The sequence below is a fragment of the Nicotiana attenuata genome, chromosome 10, assembly GCF_001879085.1.
Source record: "Nicotiana attenuata strain UT chromosome 10, NIATTr2, whole genome shotgun sequence".
NCBI lineage: Eukaryota > Viridiplantae > Streptophyta > Magnoliopsida > Solanales > Solanaceae > Nicotiana > Nicotiana attenuata.
The window spans coordinates 22,761,036-22,778,680 of NC_031998.1; the positions used below are offsets into that span (position 1 = coordinate 22,761,036).

The window sequence follows — 17,645 nt, forward strand, 5'->3', positions numbered from 1 at the left end:
AATAACAGAAGGTCATCAGCAAATCCTAATTGTATGAGATTCAGTTTAGCACACCTTGGATGGAACTTGAAGTTTTTGTTGTTTCCTAGTTGTTTGAGTAATCTACACAGGTACTCCATTGCTATGACAAAAAGCATTGGTGAGAGTGGATCTCCTTGCCTTAGCCTTCTCTTTGCTTCAAATGGTTTGATTGGCTTCCCATTTACAATGATTGAGTAAGATACTGTGCTTATGCATGCCATCACCCAAGTTACATATTTTTCTGGAATTCCCAGCTGCCTCATTACTTGCTCCACATAAACCCATTCTACTGAACCATAGGCCTTCTGCATATCTATCTTGAGCATACATCTGGGTGATGTATTCTTCCTTCCATATCCTTTAATCAATTCATGGCTCATTATAATATTATCCGTGATCACTCTTCCTGGTACAAAGGTTGTTTGACATTTATCTATCACCTCTGGCAAGACTTCCTGCAATCTATTTGTTAAGATTTTGGATATGATCTTGTACAGAAAAGTGCAACATGATATAGGTCGAAACTCTTTGATATTATTGGGATTTTTCACTTTTGGGACTAGAGTTATAGTAGTACAGTTGATTTGCTTACACATTTATGGATTGTCAAAAAATTGCAATACTGCTTGAGTCACCTCCTTGCGTATTATATGCCATGCTTTCTTGTAGAAAAAAGCATTATATCCATCACAACCTGGAGCTTTGTTGTCATCAATACTCTGAAGTGCTTGTTTAACCTCCTCTTCGGTTACTTGCCTTATCAGATTCAATTGTTGCTGTCTATTCAGGTTGTTCCCCTGCTTCATTACTTCTATGTTTACTGCTGGCAATTGTACTGCTGCTGTTCCCAGTAGATTTTTGTAGAAGTTTAGGATCTCATCTTCCACATCTATAGCTGACCTGCATTATTATACAAACAACCTATATGGTTAGTGGCTTGTTTACTCTTAGTACAAGCATGGAAATATGCTGTGTTTGCATCTCCCAATTTGAGCCATTTGATCCTTGACTTTTGCCTCATGATGCTTTCTTCAATTTCATTCCATTTAGCTAGCTCCTTCCTTGCTTCTTTTTCTTGTGTTATGCCTTCTGTACTGCAGCCAGGTACATCCATTTGCTTCTGAATCTCCTCCAATTTTAGTCTTGCTTCTTGGATTCTTTGCACAGTATTGTTAAATTCTTGTCTATTCATCTGCTTCAGTTTGCTCTATAGCATCTTGAGTTTCCTCCATACTCTGTTCATTGTTTTTCCTTCTTCTCTTTTTCTCCAGCATTCATATACAGCTCCCTCAAATCCTTTATGTTGTGCTATACAATTAAAGAACTTGAAAGGTCTCCCACCATTCTGTTACTCATAGTCCATTGGTAGACTTAATGGACAATGATCTGAGAACCCAGGCTGCAATGCCCTTCCTTCCATTACAGGCCATTTTTGGATCCGGGCAGCATTAACAAGAATTCTATCAATTTTACTATGGACATGGTTATTAGTCCACGTATACTTTCTACCTACTCTCTTTAATTCAGTTAGTCCATTTCTCCAGATGAAAACTTTGAAGTCTTTTACTTCAAATTCCTGTACTTGTGTTCCTTGAGCCCTATCTTCACTAGTCAAGATGGTATTGTAATCTCCCATTAGCACACAAGGATCAGTAGCACCAACTATTGCTTTTTCCATATCTTCCCATAGTCTTTTCCTATCTTGTATTGTATGCATTCCGTAGACAGCACCAAATCTGAATTTATTGCCATTTTGCCTCTCTGTGACTTCCCCTATTATGTATTGTTGGTGCATTTTATACCCTTCAAAGTCTACCTTTTTTTGATCCCAAGCAATCCATATTCTACCACGTGGAGCCTGTGAGTAATTTGCTATCCATCTCCAGTTATTGAATATCTTCTTTATGATACTTTCTGCCTTTGTTTCTTTAACTCTATTCTCCAGGACTGCTATAAGCACTACCTTATTCTCCCTAATAAATGTTTTTAGTTCTTTTTGCTTATACACCTTATTCATACCTCTAACATTCCACACTATGATGTTCATCATTATAGCTTTTTGATTTGTGTTACCCCTTCTGCCTCTATCCCTAGGCTGTTCCCTCTCTTTGTCTTGCTCCCTTGTCATTTGGACTAGTCTTTGTGCAGTATCTACCAGAGCTGTGAAAGCATTGCCAGTGTTAACTTCCATCTCATCCCTTCCATCTCCATTCTTCTTTGTAGCAGATTTGCCTTTTGCCAATTGCCATTGCTCATACTTTGAATTGTTGCTTTGTATCCCATCACTATCTTCTTCCAATTGCTCCAGGAACCTGCCTCTTGTATCAATTTTATCAGTCTTGGGATCTAAAATTCTTACAACTTTCCATATCTTTCCTTGACTCTGCATTCCATATGTTTGCTGCCCCACCTCTTGCTTCTGAACTTTCATGTTGTGGCATGAGTGACCAGTTTGACAACAAGTTTGACAGTATTGGGGCTTCCAGTCATACTGTACCATTTGCTCAATCACTTTGCCATTAGGGTCAATCAGCTTAATTGTCCCAGGTAGAGTTCTAGTTATATCCATTTCTATAAGGACCCTAGCATAGGAAATTCTATCAGCCACAGTTGTGCAAGTATCAGCATACAAAGGCTTCCCTAGTCCACTTCCAATTTTGCTAAGTGCCTTATTACTCCAGTAGTTCAGTGGGAGTTTTGGGAATTTAACCCACAATAGAATAGTTTTCAAAACCTCTTCATTAAAATCAAAACCCTCAGCCCAAGCTTTTAGTATTACAGGTCTACTGTTCATAGTATAAGGCCCATTCATCAGCACTTCATCTCTTTCTTTAACACTATTCAACAAAATTGTAAAATAACGATCACTATGATATAGTACCTTAGGTTTTCTGACTTTTCCCCATTGAGCAGCAACAAATCGTTCAACAGCACCTATAGTTGGAGTGTTTCCAACTACATACATTATTAGAGCTCGATTCCATTTCTGCTTTTCCTCAGCTATATCTTCCTCCAGGATTTGTACTACTACTTCACCCTCTTGTATCACCGGTGGAACATATGTTAGATCCATTCCTTTTGCAGCTAATTTGTTGTCATGCAATAATCCAGCCCATGATATTCCCAAATTGGTTGGTTTCGTCTGGTTCTGCTTATCTGCCTCAGCTCTACAGTCACTGTTCCATTGCCCTGCTCCTTTACAATACTGTTTGTTACTGTTTCATTGGGTTTTGCTCTGCTAGTGCTTGCATCTCCAATGGCAACTGGCGATACATTCATCCTGGGTATCCCTAGATTAGCGGGATTCACTGGGGTACCTGAATTAACACGATTGAAACTCAGATCTGGCCAACTTAGCTCACAATCACTGTCGAGATCCAGTTCCTGTTCCTGCATTTTCCCCTTTGCATATTGTTTTCCTTGTTCCTTTGAGCTACTTTCCTTGATTCCGCGATCATTTACTAGCAATTTGGTATGGTTTTTCCTTGGCCTCCCTCTTCCTCCCATTTCCCGTGGTGGCGCATGTTATCTCATCTAACGTGCGCAGAGAGAAAAGTCCAAGAAGCAGATTCCAAAGTCTTAAATAGTTAAAAATTCTCTTAACCCCTTTAAAGATAATAAAAAGTAGTTTTTAAGATCAAAGGGGTTTTCAATTTGAAAAGTGATAAAAGATTGTGTTTCGAGGGATTTTTTAGAGTCGTCACCTGAAATTTGGTTTTGGTGTGCCAGGTCACCATTTAAAAAACAAAAAGAATTTTCCGTCACAACACATTTCACAATCAAACTGACTGTACCAGAGATTATAGGTAAGGGGGTTTATTTGACCCGGGAAGAAGGTGTTAGGCATTCTCCGAGTCCCGTAACTAGTACGGTTGCGTGCTTGATCAAATTGGATTTAAGGAATATTTTAATTGAGGCTAAACACACAAACAAAAGAATAAGCGTGTCACGACCCAAATTCTATTATAGGCTGTGAGGGCGCCCAACACTGTTGTTAGGCAAGACAACACAGATCAACTAGTGAATTCCCATTTTTAATAAATTAATAAGTGACAAATTCTCCTAATTTGATAAAAAAAATTAGGAGTTTCAAATTTTAATCATAAATAAATGGAAGCCATAAATACGAATAGTAATCATGTAAGTAATAAAAATCATAAGTCTACTACTGTGTGTGCCAAAACCTGGTATCACAAGTATAAGAAAATCTAGTAGAATATACAAAAGAATACTAGTCTATTGTCCCAAAGGAAATAGACAGAAAATATAATATAAGGAAGACTCCAGCTGCTGCTGCAGGACGGCTCCGAAGGCAGCTCACTGTGAAGTCTCGAAAGGGAAATCCGATCTATGTGCCGGAATGGTGACCAGATGCACCTACCTCAAATCCTGTACAATTAAGTACAAAAGTATAGCGTGAGTACATAAAAATATGCAACCAGTAAGTATCTCGTCTAACCTCGAAGAAGTAGTGACGAGGGATCGACTCCAACACTTACTAGGGCCAACGATATAATAATATGAAGTCCAAATTTTTAAATCATAATGTCTGTAGATAACAGTAAGCTCAAAACAATAATAATAACTGGAAAATCCTTCCATCATATTTATGAATTCAAAGCACTTATTTCATTTAAAAACAAGTAAACTTTCAACCAGCAAATTATACAAACTATAAAGAGCTTCAGTTCTATTATCACACACAAAATACCACCGAGGACGTTCGGCCCCATCCAACGTAAAAGTAAACAGTGCACTGTCGGGGTCGAACGACGTGAACCATAGATGCATCTATTCACCCCTCTCACAAATCATACATGCGACGCGATTAAACATAAATTTGAGGAATTTCCTCGCTCGCGGATCATGCGTGCGACGCGGTCAAGTAAAATTTTTTCATTTAAATCATAACCCTTTCTTGATTCTTTTAAAAAAAGGAAGACAATTCAACTTGAAGCCTTTAAATCCTTAGAAATCCTCAACTTCATTGCTTTAGTTACAATTAGCACATATAATTAAATAATAGTGTCAACAAAGCATGGTGTAAACCTAAAACTACCCGGACATAATAGAAATAGAAGCTACATACGGACTCTCGTCAGTTCGTGCATACATAGCCCCCATAAATAATCACATATTAATTAAGTTTACCTATGGGGAAATTTCCCTCTTACAAGGTTAGAAAAGAGACTTACCTCGCTTAAAAGCCTACTTCCAAACTCAAGAATGTGCTCAAACCCTCAAATCGGAGCCGAAGAAAACTATTCAAATATTGTAAAAACCAATCATTATATAGGTCCAAAAGTTCATATTATAACTATTAAAGTGATTACCCAACCTCAAAGGCAAGATTCCTTAAATTCACCCCCGGGCCCACGTGCTCGGATTCCAGAAATTTTTAAAGGAAGTTGTTATCCATAACCTAAGAAACATAAATATATGATTATCACTAAGTCTCATAGTCAAATTCGTGGTAAAAATCTCATTCTTGTCAAACCTTAGCTTTTTAATCTAACTCATGATTTCTACCAATTTTCATGTTGGAATCCACCAAAATTTAATGTATTGAACTCACAATAGGTAGATATTACTTACCTCCAAAAGCTAGGTCGAAATCCCTCTCAAAAAGCTCCAATAATCGCCGAAAGAGTGAGAGAAAATGAGTGAAAATGGCTTAAGTCCCGTATTAATTGAACCTCACTGCCCCAACGATTTTCACACCTACGGTGCATGGGCCATACATGCGGATCCGCTTCTGTGGACCAAGTGTCCGCTTCTGCGGAATAGGCTGGGCTGGTTGGGGCCGCACCTGCGGACGGGTTTCCGCTTCTGTGAAAAAGGAGCCGCATCTGTGGAACCTGGGCTCCTCTTCTTGGGCTGCATCTGCGAGCCTATACCCGCGCCTGCGAGCTCGCACATGTGGCTGACCAACTATAGGTGCGGTTATGACAGCAGATGGAGCTTCAGCTCTTGCTCCAAACTTTCAACTTGGCTCAACTTCGTTCGATTGACGCTCGGGGCATCAGGGGCCCCACCCGAACATGCAAACAAGTTTTGAATCATAAAACGGACTCGCTCAAACTGTCGGAACGCCTGAAATAACATTAAAACTAAGAATCACACCCTAAAACCAATTGAATCAAACTTATGAACTTTAAGTTCTCCAATTTACTTCTAATTTGCCAAAATGTACTTATACTACTCACAATGACACCAAATTTTGCGTGCAAGTCTTAACTGACATTACGGAACTATTCCCTGTCTCGGAATTCAATTCGGACCTCAATATCCAAACCTGCTCCGAACCAAATTTAAAGAACTTCTAAAAACAACAAGAACCAACTTTCACTATTGGGCGCCAAAACGTTCCAGGGTCATCCAAAATCCAATTCGAACATACGACCAAGTCAAAAATAATCATACGAACCTATTTGAACCATCAAATCCAGATTCCAAGGTCGTTTACTCAAAATATTGACCGAAGTCAAACTTGGAATTTAAGGCCAACCTAAAGGAACCAAGTGTTCCTATTTCAACCCAAACTCTTCTAAATCCCGAACCAACCATTCCCGCAAGTCATAAATTAGTAAAAGCAAGTACAGGAAGTCTTAATTAGGGGAACGGTGTTCAAAAATGCAAAACGACCGGTCGGGTTGTTACATTCTCTATCTCTTAAACAAACGTACGTCCTCGAACGGGTTTAGATTCATACCTGAAGTGCTGAGTAGGTGTGGATTCTGCTCCACATGTCCTTCTCGGACTCCCAGGTCGCCTCCTTGGCTGGTTGGCCCCTCCACTGAACCTTTATCGTGGAAATTCTCTTGGATCTCAACTGGCGATCTTGTCTAGCAACAATGGTAATTGGCTCCTCCTCATAACCCAATCTCTCATCTGGTTGAATAGTGCTAAAGTATAGCACATGTGACAAGTCGGCGTGATATCTCTGGAGCATAGACACGTGACAAACTGGATGAACCCCTGACAAGTCGCCGTGATATCTAGCTCAATTTGCATTCTTTGTATTCGAACACTAGGGGAGAATAATATGGGATTACGACAACCCGGTCGCCACACAAACCGGGACTATGAAATCCGGGAACAAAAATGTCTCATTGGGATCGAGGACTGCACAATTAGCCCCGTAGAAACAAGTTGTACCAATTAGCCACATGTAAAGGCAATTTCTTTTCTTTTAGAAAAATGAATGCTTATGTACTTTTGAAGATAGAAGGAATAAAATAAAGTCCTTTTATTTTTATCTTGTTTTTTGTCCAACCGATAAATTTAATTTATCATTTGAAAGTTAATCAATTACTTCAAATGCTCGTGCCGGAATGAACAGGAGACGTCCTCTTCAAGATGACCGTAAAAATAAGAGGGAACTTTATTATGAAACCTTTACAGTAAATGGTTGGTTCCGGAAGAGTTTATGCCCGCAGCCCAAATGCTATTGGGGAAAATGCACCCGAAGCCTTACCTAATTTGATGCAAAAGGAATAAATTTTGTGCAATGATTAAAAAGACAAGAACTTTTATTCATTAAATGTGTCAAGAAGCACAAGTACAAAAATACAACAAGCAACAAAGGAAAAGAAAGAAAAAGGCTAAACTACGTCGCCCCCATAACTTGGGGGAATAGAAACATCAGTGTCCCTAGGAGAAGTAGGTGGATCTTCCGCCAGCTCAGGATATTGGCCTTCATTGTTATTCTCTTAAAGTTCCTCCTTGATTCCTGAGAACTCGAAATCAGAGCCTGAAGAGTCAGTTGCATCGAGCTGATCGGGAGGCATACTCGAGCAGTTAACTCCAACTCTCGGGCCTTGGCGATCTCATCATCAATATTAATGATGCCCTTCTTTGGCCTCTTCCAAGGTTTATCTCCTCATATTATACATAGAATTGTTTTTTCAATGATGAGGGAATCCGCTCGGCACGGAAGTTCTGATTTAAGCCTATCAACCTCGGTCAGAAGGCTACCCCGCTGGGATCTCGTGGCGCTAAGGCTAAGATCAAGATCACAGATAGTGGTTATATGAACTTTATTATGTTCCATGATCCTCAAATACCTATCCTCCATCTGGGCACACTTCACCTCGACAGCAGCAACCTCTTGAGCTTTGGAGTTCAAGGCTGCCTCCAAGCTATTAACTCTCTCAATGGAGGAAGATTTGCGTTCGGCAGCGGCTAGCACAACATCTTGGACCTCAGCCCATTTAGCCTTAGCTTTTCAAAACTGTAAATTTAGCTAAGATGCTACTTGGCTGAGGTCCGTCACTTCCTGTTCACTCTGTTGCAACCGAGCCTATAACTCACTCTCCTTGGCATCTTTTGCTTCCAGCATCTGGAGTTGAGCATCAATTTGGCACTTCTCGACCAACAACTGATCCCGCACGGGTTTGAGCCCTTCTTTATCAAGGATCAATTTTTGAAGGCCCTCCGAAGCAAGGAAGTTGGTCTGTGAAGAAAATACAAAATTTAAAAACCATGTCACGACAAATCAAGAAAAAACAAGCAATAAAAGAACAAGTTCGGTATTTCCACCGCATTGTGCATGGAGTTATATAACAAACACTCTCCCGAAAGAGAGTGTACTTTCTGTTTATCTTTTTTTGAAGCTAGCGGCTTCAGATAATTAGTGAGTTCCACCGGTCGGGACAACGGATGACTGTCAGTAGACACCGAGCAGAGACACTCCTCCTCCTCCTCTAGGGATTTACAGAATGGGGTGGGTAGTTGTGCCCCAAATTCCCATGGTCTGGGGAAAAGGGAGGATGGACACCCTCCCCTCGAGCGTCTGCGGCAGGTGGGGTTGATGTAGCAGTTGCTGGCAATGAAAGTATGGCCGGCATGGTAGGAAATGAAGCTGATGATGTTGTGGGTTGAGAAGCAGCTGCGGTAAAGGCAGTGTTGTTTGTTGGTTACTCAACAACCGAATGCGGAGGAGGCCCGGTACTAGGCCTCATAGTACCGGGAGCAGCAACTGGAACTAGAAAGGGAGAATTGGCATTCTTCAGTAAGTCAAATTCTCCTAGATTGGTTGGGCATCATCCTCGGAAGGGGTTATAAGTTCTTCTAATTGAGCATTTTGTTGAGCTGATGAAGGTCGTTGTTGCATTTATAGGCAAGCCCTTTCATCACTGGCTTCCCCATCATCGCCAATAACAACGGCTGGCTCATGTGTGGTTTTCTTAACTTCTTTATTCTTGCCCTCAGCCGAGGAAGAACACCGCCTTTTTGGTCACTTGTTCTCCGACAGAGGAATCCGAGAGGAAGCGCTTGCACTGGAAGCAGATCCAATGGCGCCTGTTCGGGTGAGAGCCTCCTTCAGCAACCTTGCAGCCTCTACGATATCAACCAAAACGTCCTCCTCAAGGATGGAAACAGAACCCTGCGGGAGACATGAATCCAACAAAAAGGAGAGGAGTGAGGTTATCCAATATTCCTATGTACAAAGAAAAAATGAAGAGAAAATTAGCTTACCGTGATTCTTGGCCTTCCACCCATACTTGGGGGCCAACTTTTTCCACCGGCGGGTCTCTCGTGCGTTGATGTCCAGAATTTTCTGAACCCACCAGTCCAGGTATTCAACGCTTGGTGGCGTCCACCGAGTTACTGAAATAATGAAAGAAGAAGGATTAACAGCGACATGAAATAACCTTTTTTCAAAAAAAAGAGATAGACTTTAAAAATTACGTGTACGAGTCGATGATTCAGGGAAAGGAGGAGTTGTAGCCAGGATAATATCCCTGGTGACAATGAAAACAAACCACTCTATCCAGCCACGATCGTTGTCATCATCCATGCTGGTGAGCAAAGCATGGTGCCCACGTTTGCTGAAATTTATTAACCCCCCCCCCCCCCTACAGAAAATCTCTGGGGAGTAGTGGTTCATCAAACAAGCCAAGTTGGGGTCCTCCTTCGTTTCCTTGAAAAACTGCCGCACAGGCCACCGTTCGCCACACCAAAGGGCCCACCTATGCCAAAGAAACCTAGTGTCGGTGGCACAACTCCAAAATCACGAGGTCAAGTTCCTCACTCAAAGAAAATGCACCCAAAGTGAATGGGTATGTGTAAAAGTACGTGAAGCCCTTCTTAGTGAAGGTTACTCGATCCACCAGATCGGGAGCAATGATATTCAAGTCATGGTAATCACATTCCTTCTTCATAGCAGGAATGCTAGAAGGGTTAATAGAAGAACGATATTTGCCAACAACCCAAGTGCGAGAGCGCGAACAAGGGAAGTTCTCTTCAAAGTCCTTGGTGTGTTGAGATATTTGGGGATGATGGTACTCACCGTAGGAGGGTCAGCATCAACATTAATTTCTTTGTATTTGCTTCTCTTCATGCCTCTGACGAAGAGAAGACTAGAGTTCTTGGAAGAGTTAGTGAAAGAAATCATGATCAGCAGAAGGTGATAATTAAGAGTTCTTTGCGAAGATTATAGAAAGATAATAGAAGAAAGGAGTTGAATTCAAAGAAGTTGAGAGATTCTGTACAATTGTTAAGTGTAAACAAATAAGAATGAGACGTATAAGTAAAGGAATATGCGGCTAAAATCGTGGCCATGATTATCTCGAGAACTGGCAAAAATATTGCTAAATCGTGGAGTAACACGTGTTCGGGTTATTAAATGCGAAGAGATGTGCGTCTTATCAAGCATCAGAAACTTTTCATAAGGGTTCAAAAAATTTTCCGCCAAGAAAGGAATCTTCACCAACTTCCTGGTGACACAAAGATGCTCCACCAGAAAGCAGGGGGGCTATTTGTATGGGGGTGAAATCGGTTCACAATAAATACTCGAATAATAGAGTGATATGTGGAACTGGGGCTGATGGAAGACGAAGCGAATGAAAATCAAGCCCATGGACAATAACTTCGATTGGCATCGGGTAGACCCGGAAGGGAACATTATCAACGAAAGCAAACAAATATTTATCACCAGATGACATGCAATGAAGAATATTCCTCAGTATTAAATGCACACCAGTTATAGAGAATTTTGGCATTCATGACCTGCCGTTACATATTCATCAATGGCCCCCATTATTGTCATTTAAGAAAGGATCTTGCTCCCTAGGTATAACTATAATTGTAACACACGAAAACTCTGACAAACTTATGCTAAATATTATTCCAAGCTATATAATATATTATTTTCTATCTAACGTTATTCTTATTGTTGCCTTCGAAAGCCTTACTCCCGGAGCCAATCTATCTACTATTCAATCTCGATTTTAACGTTAAGTCTTGCATTTTATTTAATTTATTTGTCATTTTGGGATCAAATCTATTCTCTTTTCTATAAATCACGCTATAAATTCAACTGTAGCATTTTACGAGTAAACAAAGATTTGATGATGGGTGTGGTAAATGGCTAACTGATGGCTCTATTTTATAGTTTTCTTCGGTATTTGGTAATTTGCTTGGCCGTGAATTAGGATGCACATTACATGAGTCCCTTGCGGCGTACATGTTCCATATCTTTACGAGGCCAAGTCTTTTTATTTAATAAATACTTTTGAAGTATAACTTTTTCTTTTCTAACTCAAAGAATATATTTATGCTGTTGATCATTTCATATGTTTCGAAGATTGAAGATTAATCTATTTGAAAACAAGTTTCCCAACTTACCACTTTAATCTTTTATATAAACTTATTATATCTAAATTACGACTTTCTTTATAAAACGTATGGTTCCTTCCCTTCAGAATAAAAGATATAGGACTGAACTTAAACAAGTTCTCTCTCTCTCTCTCATGTTCATATCTTTTCCAATGAATGTCCTTGAATTTTCTCTTTCCCTCTTCATTATTATCATATGTTTCACTTATTCTACATGGTACCTTACAAGTAGATGGTGCAAAACCTCAGTGCCAACAAATTGGCCTCTCATTGGAATGTTACCTGGGCTTATTCAAAATGCTCATCGTGTCCATGAATTTGCAACTGATGTTCTTATAGAAACTATGGGCACAGTTGAGTTTCACGGTCCTGTTCTTGCCAACTTGAATATGTTAATTACTAGCGATCCTGCAAATATCCACCATATCCTTAGTAGAAATTTCTCAAACTATCCAAAGGGGCTTGAGTACCGTAAAATATTCGATATATTAGGAAATGGGATTTTTAATGTTGATTATGAGCTATGGGAGATTCATAGGAAGACCACTATGTCCTTAACGAGTCATCCCAAGTTCCAAATTTTATTAGAGAGGAACACGTGGGACACTATTGAAAAAGGGCTTCTACCAATTCTTGATGATTTTGCTAGACAAGGCACCCCATTCGATTTGCAAGATATTTTTCAAAGATACAGTTTCGATGCTATTATCAAACTGTTACTTGACCATAATCCAAGAAGTTTATCCATTGGTTTGCCTCATGTTCCATGCGAAAAGGCATTCAACGACGCTATGTATGCAATTTTTTATCGACATATATTGCCAGAAATCTGCTGGAAATTACAAAAATGGCTTCAAATTGGTAAAGAAAAGAAGCTCATTCAAGCACAAGAAGCTTTTGATCAGTTTCTATATCCTCGCATTTCACGTAAGCAACAAGAGTTGATGAACAAAGTAATCAAAGACAAGGACTTCGATATATTCGCTGCCTACGTACAAGCATACTATCAATGGAACAATCGAGATTCGAGCAATATACAAGAATTTTTAAGGGACACTTTCTTGAGTTTGATATTTGCTGGGAGAGACACCACAAGTACAACTCTCACTTGGCTTTTCTGGCTCTTAGCCAAAAATCCCTTAGCAGAGACAAGGATTAGAAAAGAAATTCAAAAGCAATTGCATCCAATAAAAGAAGATGATAACCTCAAGTTTTTCAACGTAGAAGAGTCACGAAAACTCGTTTATTTACATGGTGCGTTGTGCGAAGCTCTTCGGCTATTTCCACCAGTTTCAATTGAGCATAAAGTTCCACTTGATTATGACATTCTTCCGAGTGGTCACCGTGTCAGTCCAAACACGAGAATTGTGCTATCCTTTTATACAATGGGTAGAATAGAGAGTATATGGGGAAAAGATTGCTTAGAATTCAAGCCCGAGAGATGGATTTCAGAACTAGGAAAGATTAAACCTGAGCCATCTTTTAAATTCCCAGCATTTAATGCTGGTCCAAGGACTTGTTTAGGGAGAGAAATGGGATTCATTCAGATGAAAATGGTGGCAGCCACAATCATACAAAATTACCATGTCCAACTAATGGAAGCTCAAACCATTTCTCCAAGTGATTCTATTGTCCTTCAAATGAAAAATGGTCTGAAAGTTAGGCTCGTTAATAGGGTTCCTCTTCGGTCCAGCTAAGTGTCCATTCATAAATTGAAGTACCTTAATCAAAATAAAATGTTAAACTGATGCTGTATGTTTGTGTATTCTTGTCCCTTTTTTTATTTTTGTTGTTGATTTCACACCCTTATAATCTTGAACTATTTTAGAGAACTCAAATGAAGATGTTCTCTTTCTTAATCTGCTTGAAGTTTGTTTATTGCGTTGAAAATGTCCACATTCTGCTATATGTTCGAAAGCTGTGTGCTTTCTTTTGTCAAGGTATACCCGTCAGTCCCTACTTTTGTCAAGATACAAAATGTTGTCGTAATTTTAGTCATGTAGTTTTTAGAATATAAGGAACAATCTTGCTAATTTAATACAAATTGAATTTCCATTGTCACTATCAACGGCATCTTGTTCACCTAAAACCACCCTTATACTGCTATGCATTTTGTAACATCGTACCCTTTTTAACCCCAAACTCTTAAATCTTTTGAAATTTTAGAAAATGGAAAAATGGAAAGGAGTCTTGATAATTCAAAGTGAAAGAAATAGAAATTCCTATTTAGACTGTAATTCGTACCATTTTGACCTCCTGCTTTAGTCTAACAATTCTGCCTATCAATGAGAGACAAATTTGAAGGAACACAAGCATCACCTTACAAGATTACAAGTTAACTTTTGCAATACATGCATCACTATAATGAAGCAAAAACTAAACAAAGTGGAATAGTTTTAAATTACTATTTGAAGTGGAGTCAAGATTTGAAACCTACTAATTTAGAACCTAATAAATAAACACAATTACAATCACAACTTCATAAAGTTCAAATTCCGACTTCGTTTCTGATAGTAACATCAGGATAAAAAAAATATACTAGAGCATAATATATGCTAATCGACGTCAGCAAAATCTGGAAACACATGAAATAAAAGACGAGGCGAACTCCGAATAGTTTACAAACCTTAAGAAATCTAGTGAGACTGCATTGCTGCCGACGACTAGCAAAAAGATCCCAACACAAAGTCATGAAATAAAAGCAGTCTCTTGCCAAAATGTGGTTCGCTTTTTTAATCGTTTAAGAATAAATTTTATGTTGGACAAATATGTCATTTAATTAGTGTTATTTTGTGGCTTGAATTATTTCCTTGTATTCGTAGGAAACCCACAATCCCTATAGGTTTAGAAAAACCTACTGTCCTAATAGATTTGGGAAAAGAAAACCTATAGTCTTTATCAAATTGGGAAACCTTTCTCTTATAGGTTTGGGACTATTTGGGATCTATATATATGGGTTGTAGTTGGGGATTTTATAGATGGTATTGTGTTTTTCTTCACATTCATAGTGAAAAACTCTCTCTGCTTTTGCCCTGAGGAATAGGCTTAGCCGAACCTCGTTAAATCCTTCTGTCGATTTTTCTTCTCTATTTGCTTTGTATGTGATTGTGTGCTAGTTAACCCATGATCTTCCGCAACAATCGGTATCAGAGCAAGGTTCGTATTTCTACATATAATCTAGGGTAAGATGTCTTCATCATCTTCAATAAAGTACGAAGTAGAGAAATTTGACGGGGGATCTACTTTCAGTCTTTGGAAGATTAGGATGAAATCGTCACTGGTGTTACAAGGGTTATGGAAGGCAATTGATGAGGATTTTCCTGAAGAGATGAAAGAGACAGAGAAGGCACACCTGAAGTAGAGGGCTTTGAGTGCGATCTTCATGAGAGATACATATAGCGTTTGTCACGAGCCAAACCGATGGGCCGCGACGAGCACCCGGTACCTTACTGAACCGAGTACCAACATAACATATTTTTTTATGTCATACTATCATAGATAACTGAGCCGGAAGGCTGCTGTGAGATAAGTAGAATACAACATGTGATACCAACTTATACATAAGACATACGGGCCTATAAGGCCAAAATAATCACCCGTACACTGAACATATACGGACAAGGCCATACAATCTTTTACGTACATGACATCTGTCTACAAGCCTCTAAGAATACATAATTTTCATAAAGATCGGGACAGAGTCCCGCCATACCAAACAATACACATCTAAATCATACTAACCAAACAAGCAACTCCGAAGCAAATGGAGCGCACCAACATCTTCCGCTGAGCTGATAGCCTACTTGGAGGGCTCTCGAACTGTCTATCGGGACCTGCATGAAACGCAGCGTCCCCAGGCTAAAGGAACGTCGGTACAAATAATGTACCGAGTATGTAAGGATTGAAAATAAGTAAATAATAGAAATCAGAGAAACATGGAGTAAAATACTCGACATGTACTTTTGCATAGCTCTGTGAATCATTTTATTTTTATAATGTCATGCATGTGCGTATAAATGTCATACCATGCATGGGTATATGCGTTCATAACATCATCAAGCCTCTAAGGGCATCCCGTCATATCATTTCAACCACTGTGGGCAAATCATCAACGTATACCAACTGATCAGGTGGTGGTGCGCATATAACGCCGTAACCTTTTTCCAATATCCCATATACATATACTATACATATATAACGCCATCTGGTCATGGGTCAATGTACATGAATGCAATGCATGAGAAGTGCGTCAATAAAATCTTTCGGAGTGTCGTAAGACCATTTTGACTTTGAATAATACCTTAAAGTAAACTTCATCAACTTACGTATTTTCTGAGACCCATGAATAGATGATAGAATAATATGACACATGGGGAATCAAGAACATAAGCATCTCTAATATTTCTATGAATAGACTCATTTACGAAAATTGTGCATTCGCTCGTTTCGTTTGTATCGTATGGATCATGCCAAAAAGAAAGAAGGGATAGCCTAACATACCTGAGTCGATTCTCTTGACAATTCCTCTAACACACGTTAATTTCGACTAACACGTGACGGCAAGATCAGAATAGGTAAAAATCTGTATGTTATTCTTGAGAAAGATTGTACCGTATTCTCTTAGAATCTCAAAATCCCATTGATATGACCTTGTGAAATCTCGTACGAATTTTTGTAGAAAATTTCATATGCTCACTTTGTTAATTTTATAACAACCTTTCAAGGTTGTTACTGAAGCAGAAGCAATACGTTAGAGCCTTTATGGCTTTTCAAACTTGTGAATTCCATCTATTTTGTGACTAATGCAAGCTTTGGACTTAAGAAGAAACTTTTAATCATTTCTTAAATGATTTCCACCTTTCATGTTATAACATGAGTCATTTCAAATTGGCAAGGAGGGCTGCCACCTCATACTATATAATTGATGAGTAATATTCCATAATTAAGAATCTCATTATCTAATAATTAATTTCTTAATTAATTGGGTAAATTATTCAATAATTAACCAATCACCCACATAATTAAGAATTACCTCAAATTACTTAAAATACTACTCACTTTTTACATACCTTATACACCTTACTATCATGGTCATGTGGTACCTTGTATGACACTAGCCCATAAATACCGAGTACTTTAGCTCTAGCTGTATTTTATCTCAACATGCCAAAGTTGGACGAAAATTCATTTTCATTGACTTTCTTCCCCTCTCACCTTCACGAATTTACTCATTACTTATTTGAAATAGCATAATCCTTATAATCTCCAAATAATCTTTTTCTTGGACTGATTTCAATTACCTGACGACAAATTCAAAGTACAATACTACAGGGTGTAACATCATCGTAATTTAATATTGCAAAGCATAACGTCATCGTAATGTAATACTTCAAGGCGTAACATCATCGTAATATGATATTGCGGGACGTAATATCGACGTAATATTGAGGGGCGTAATAGCGTTCTTCGGGAAATTGCAGAAGAAACTTCTGCAACAATGGCATGAAAGAAACTGGAAGATCTGTATTCTAAGAAATCGCTGACAAATCGCCTCTACCTAAAAAAGAGGTTATACAATCTGCGTATGAACGAAGGTACACCTGTTAAAACTCACCTTGACGAGATTAAGTCAATTATAATGGACTTGAAGAATGTGGATATCAAAATTGAGAGTGAGGATCAGGCCTTGATTTTGTTATGTTCTTTACCACCGTCTTATGATACTTTTGTCGATACGCTACTATATGGGAAAGACAATATTTCATTGGAAGATTTTAGTAATGTACTAAATCTAAAGAGTTCAAAAAGAGTTTTCCAAACAGCAGAATTGAGGGCGAGGATCTTCTAATTAGAGGAAGAACATAACAAAAGGACTTTAACAGGAAAAAGTCAACCGCCAGATCAAACTCTAGAGCAAGGAAGCAAAATTATTACGAGTGCGGGGAGCAAGGTCACTACAAGAGAGATTGTCCTAAGCTGAAGGAGAAAAAAGGGAAGCAAAA

General features: G+C 38.9%; 2 protein-coding genes across 2 annotated transcripts; one reads left to right on the forward strand and one right to left on the reverse strand.

The window, feature by feature from the left end:
- LOC109233643 lies at positions 1,370 to 3,094 on the reverse strand. The gene has a single exon (XM_019399519.1). The coding sequence runs from the start codon at positions 3,092 to 3,094 to the stop codon at positions 1,370 to 1,372; it is 1,725 nt and encodes a 574-aa protein (XP_019255064.1).
- Positions 11,714 to 13,502, forward strand: LOC109233876 (alkane hydroxylase MAH1-like). Its single transcript, XM_019399728.1, has one exon. It carries the CDS (start codon positions 11,778 to 11,780, stop codon positions 13,338 to 13,340), a length of 1,563 nt encoding a protein of 520 aa, XP_019255273.1. The 5' UTR covers positions 11,714 to 11,777; the 3' UTR covers positions 13,341 to 13,502.

What these genes read in the sequence shown, in the direction of transcription:
- LOC109233643 (XM_019399519.1), bottom strand. Translation starts at nt 3,094, where the DNA reads ATGGATCTAACATATGTTCCACCGGTGATACAAGAGGGTGAAGTAGTA.
- LOC109233876 (XM_019399728.1), top strand. Translation starts at nt 11,778, where the DNA reads ATGTTCATATCTTTTCCAATGAATGTCCTTGAATTTTCTCTTTCCCTC.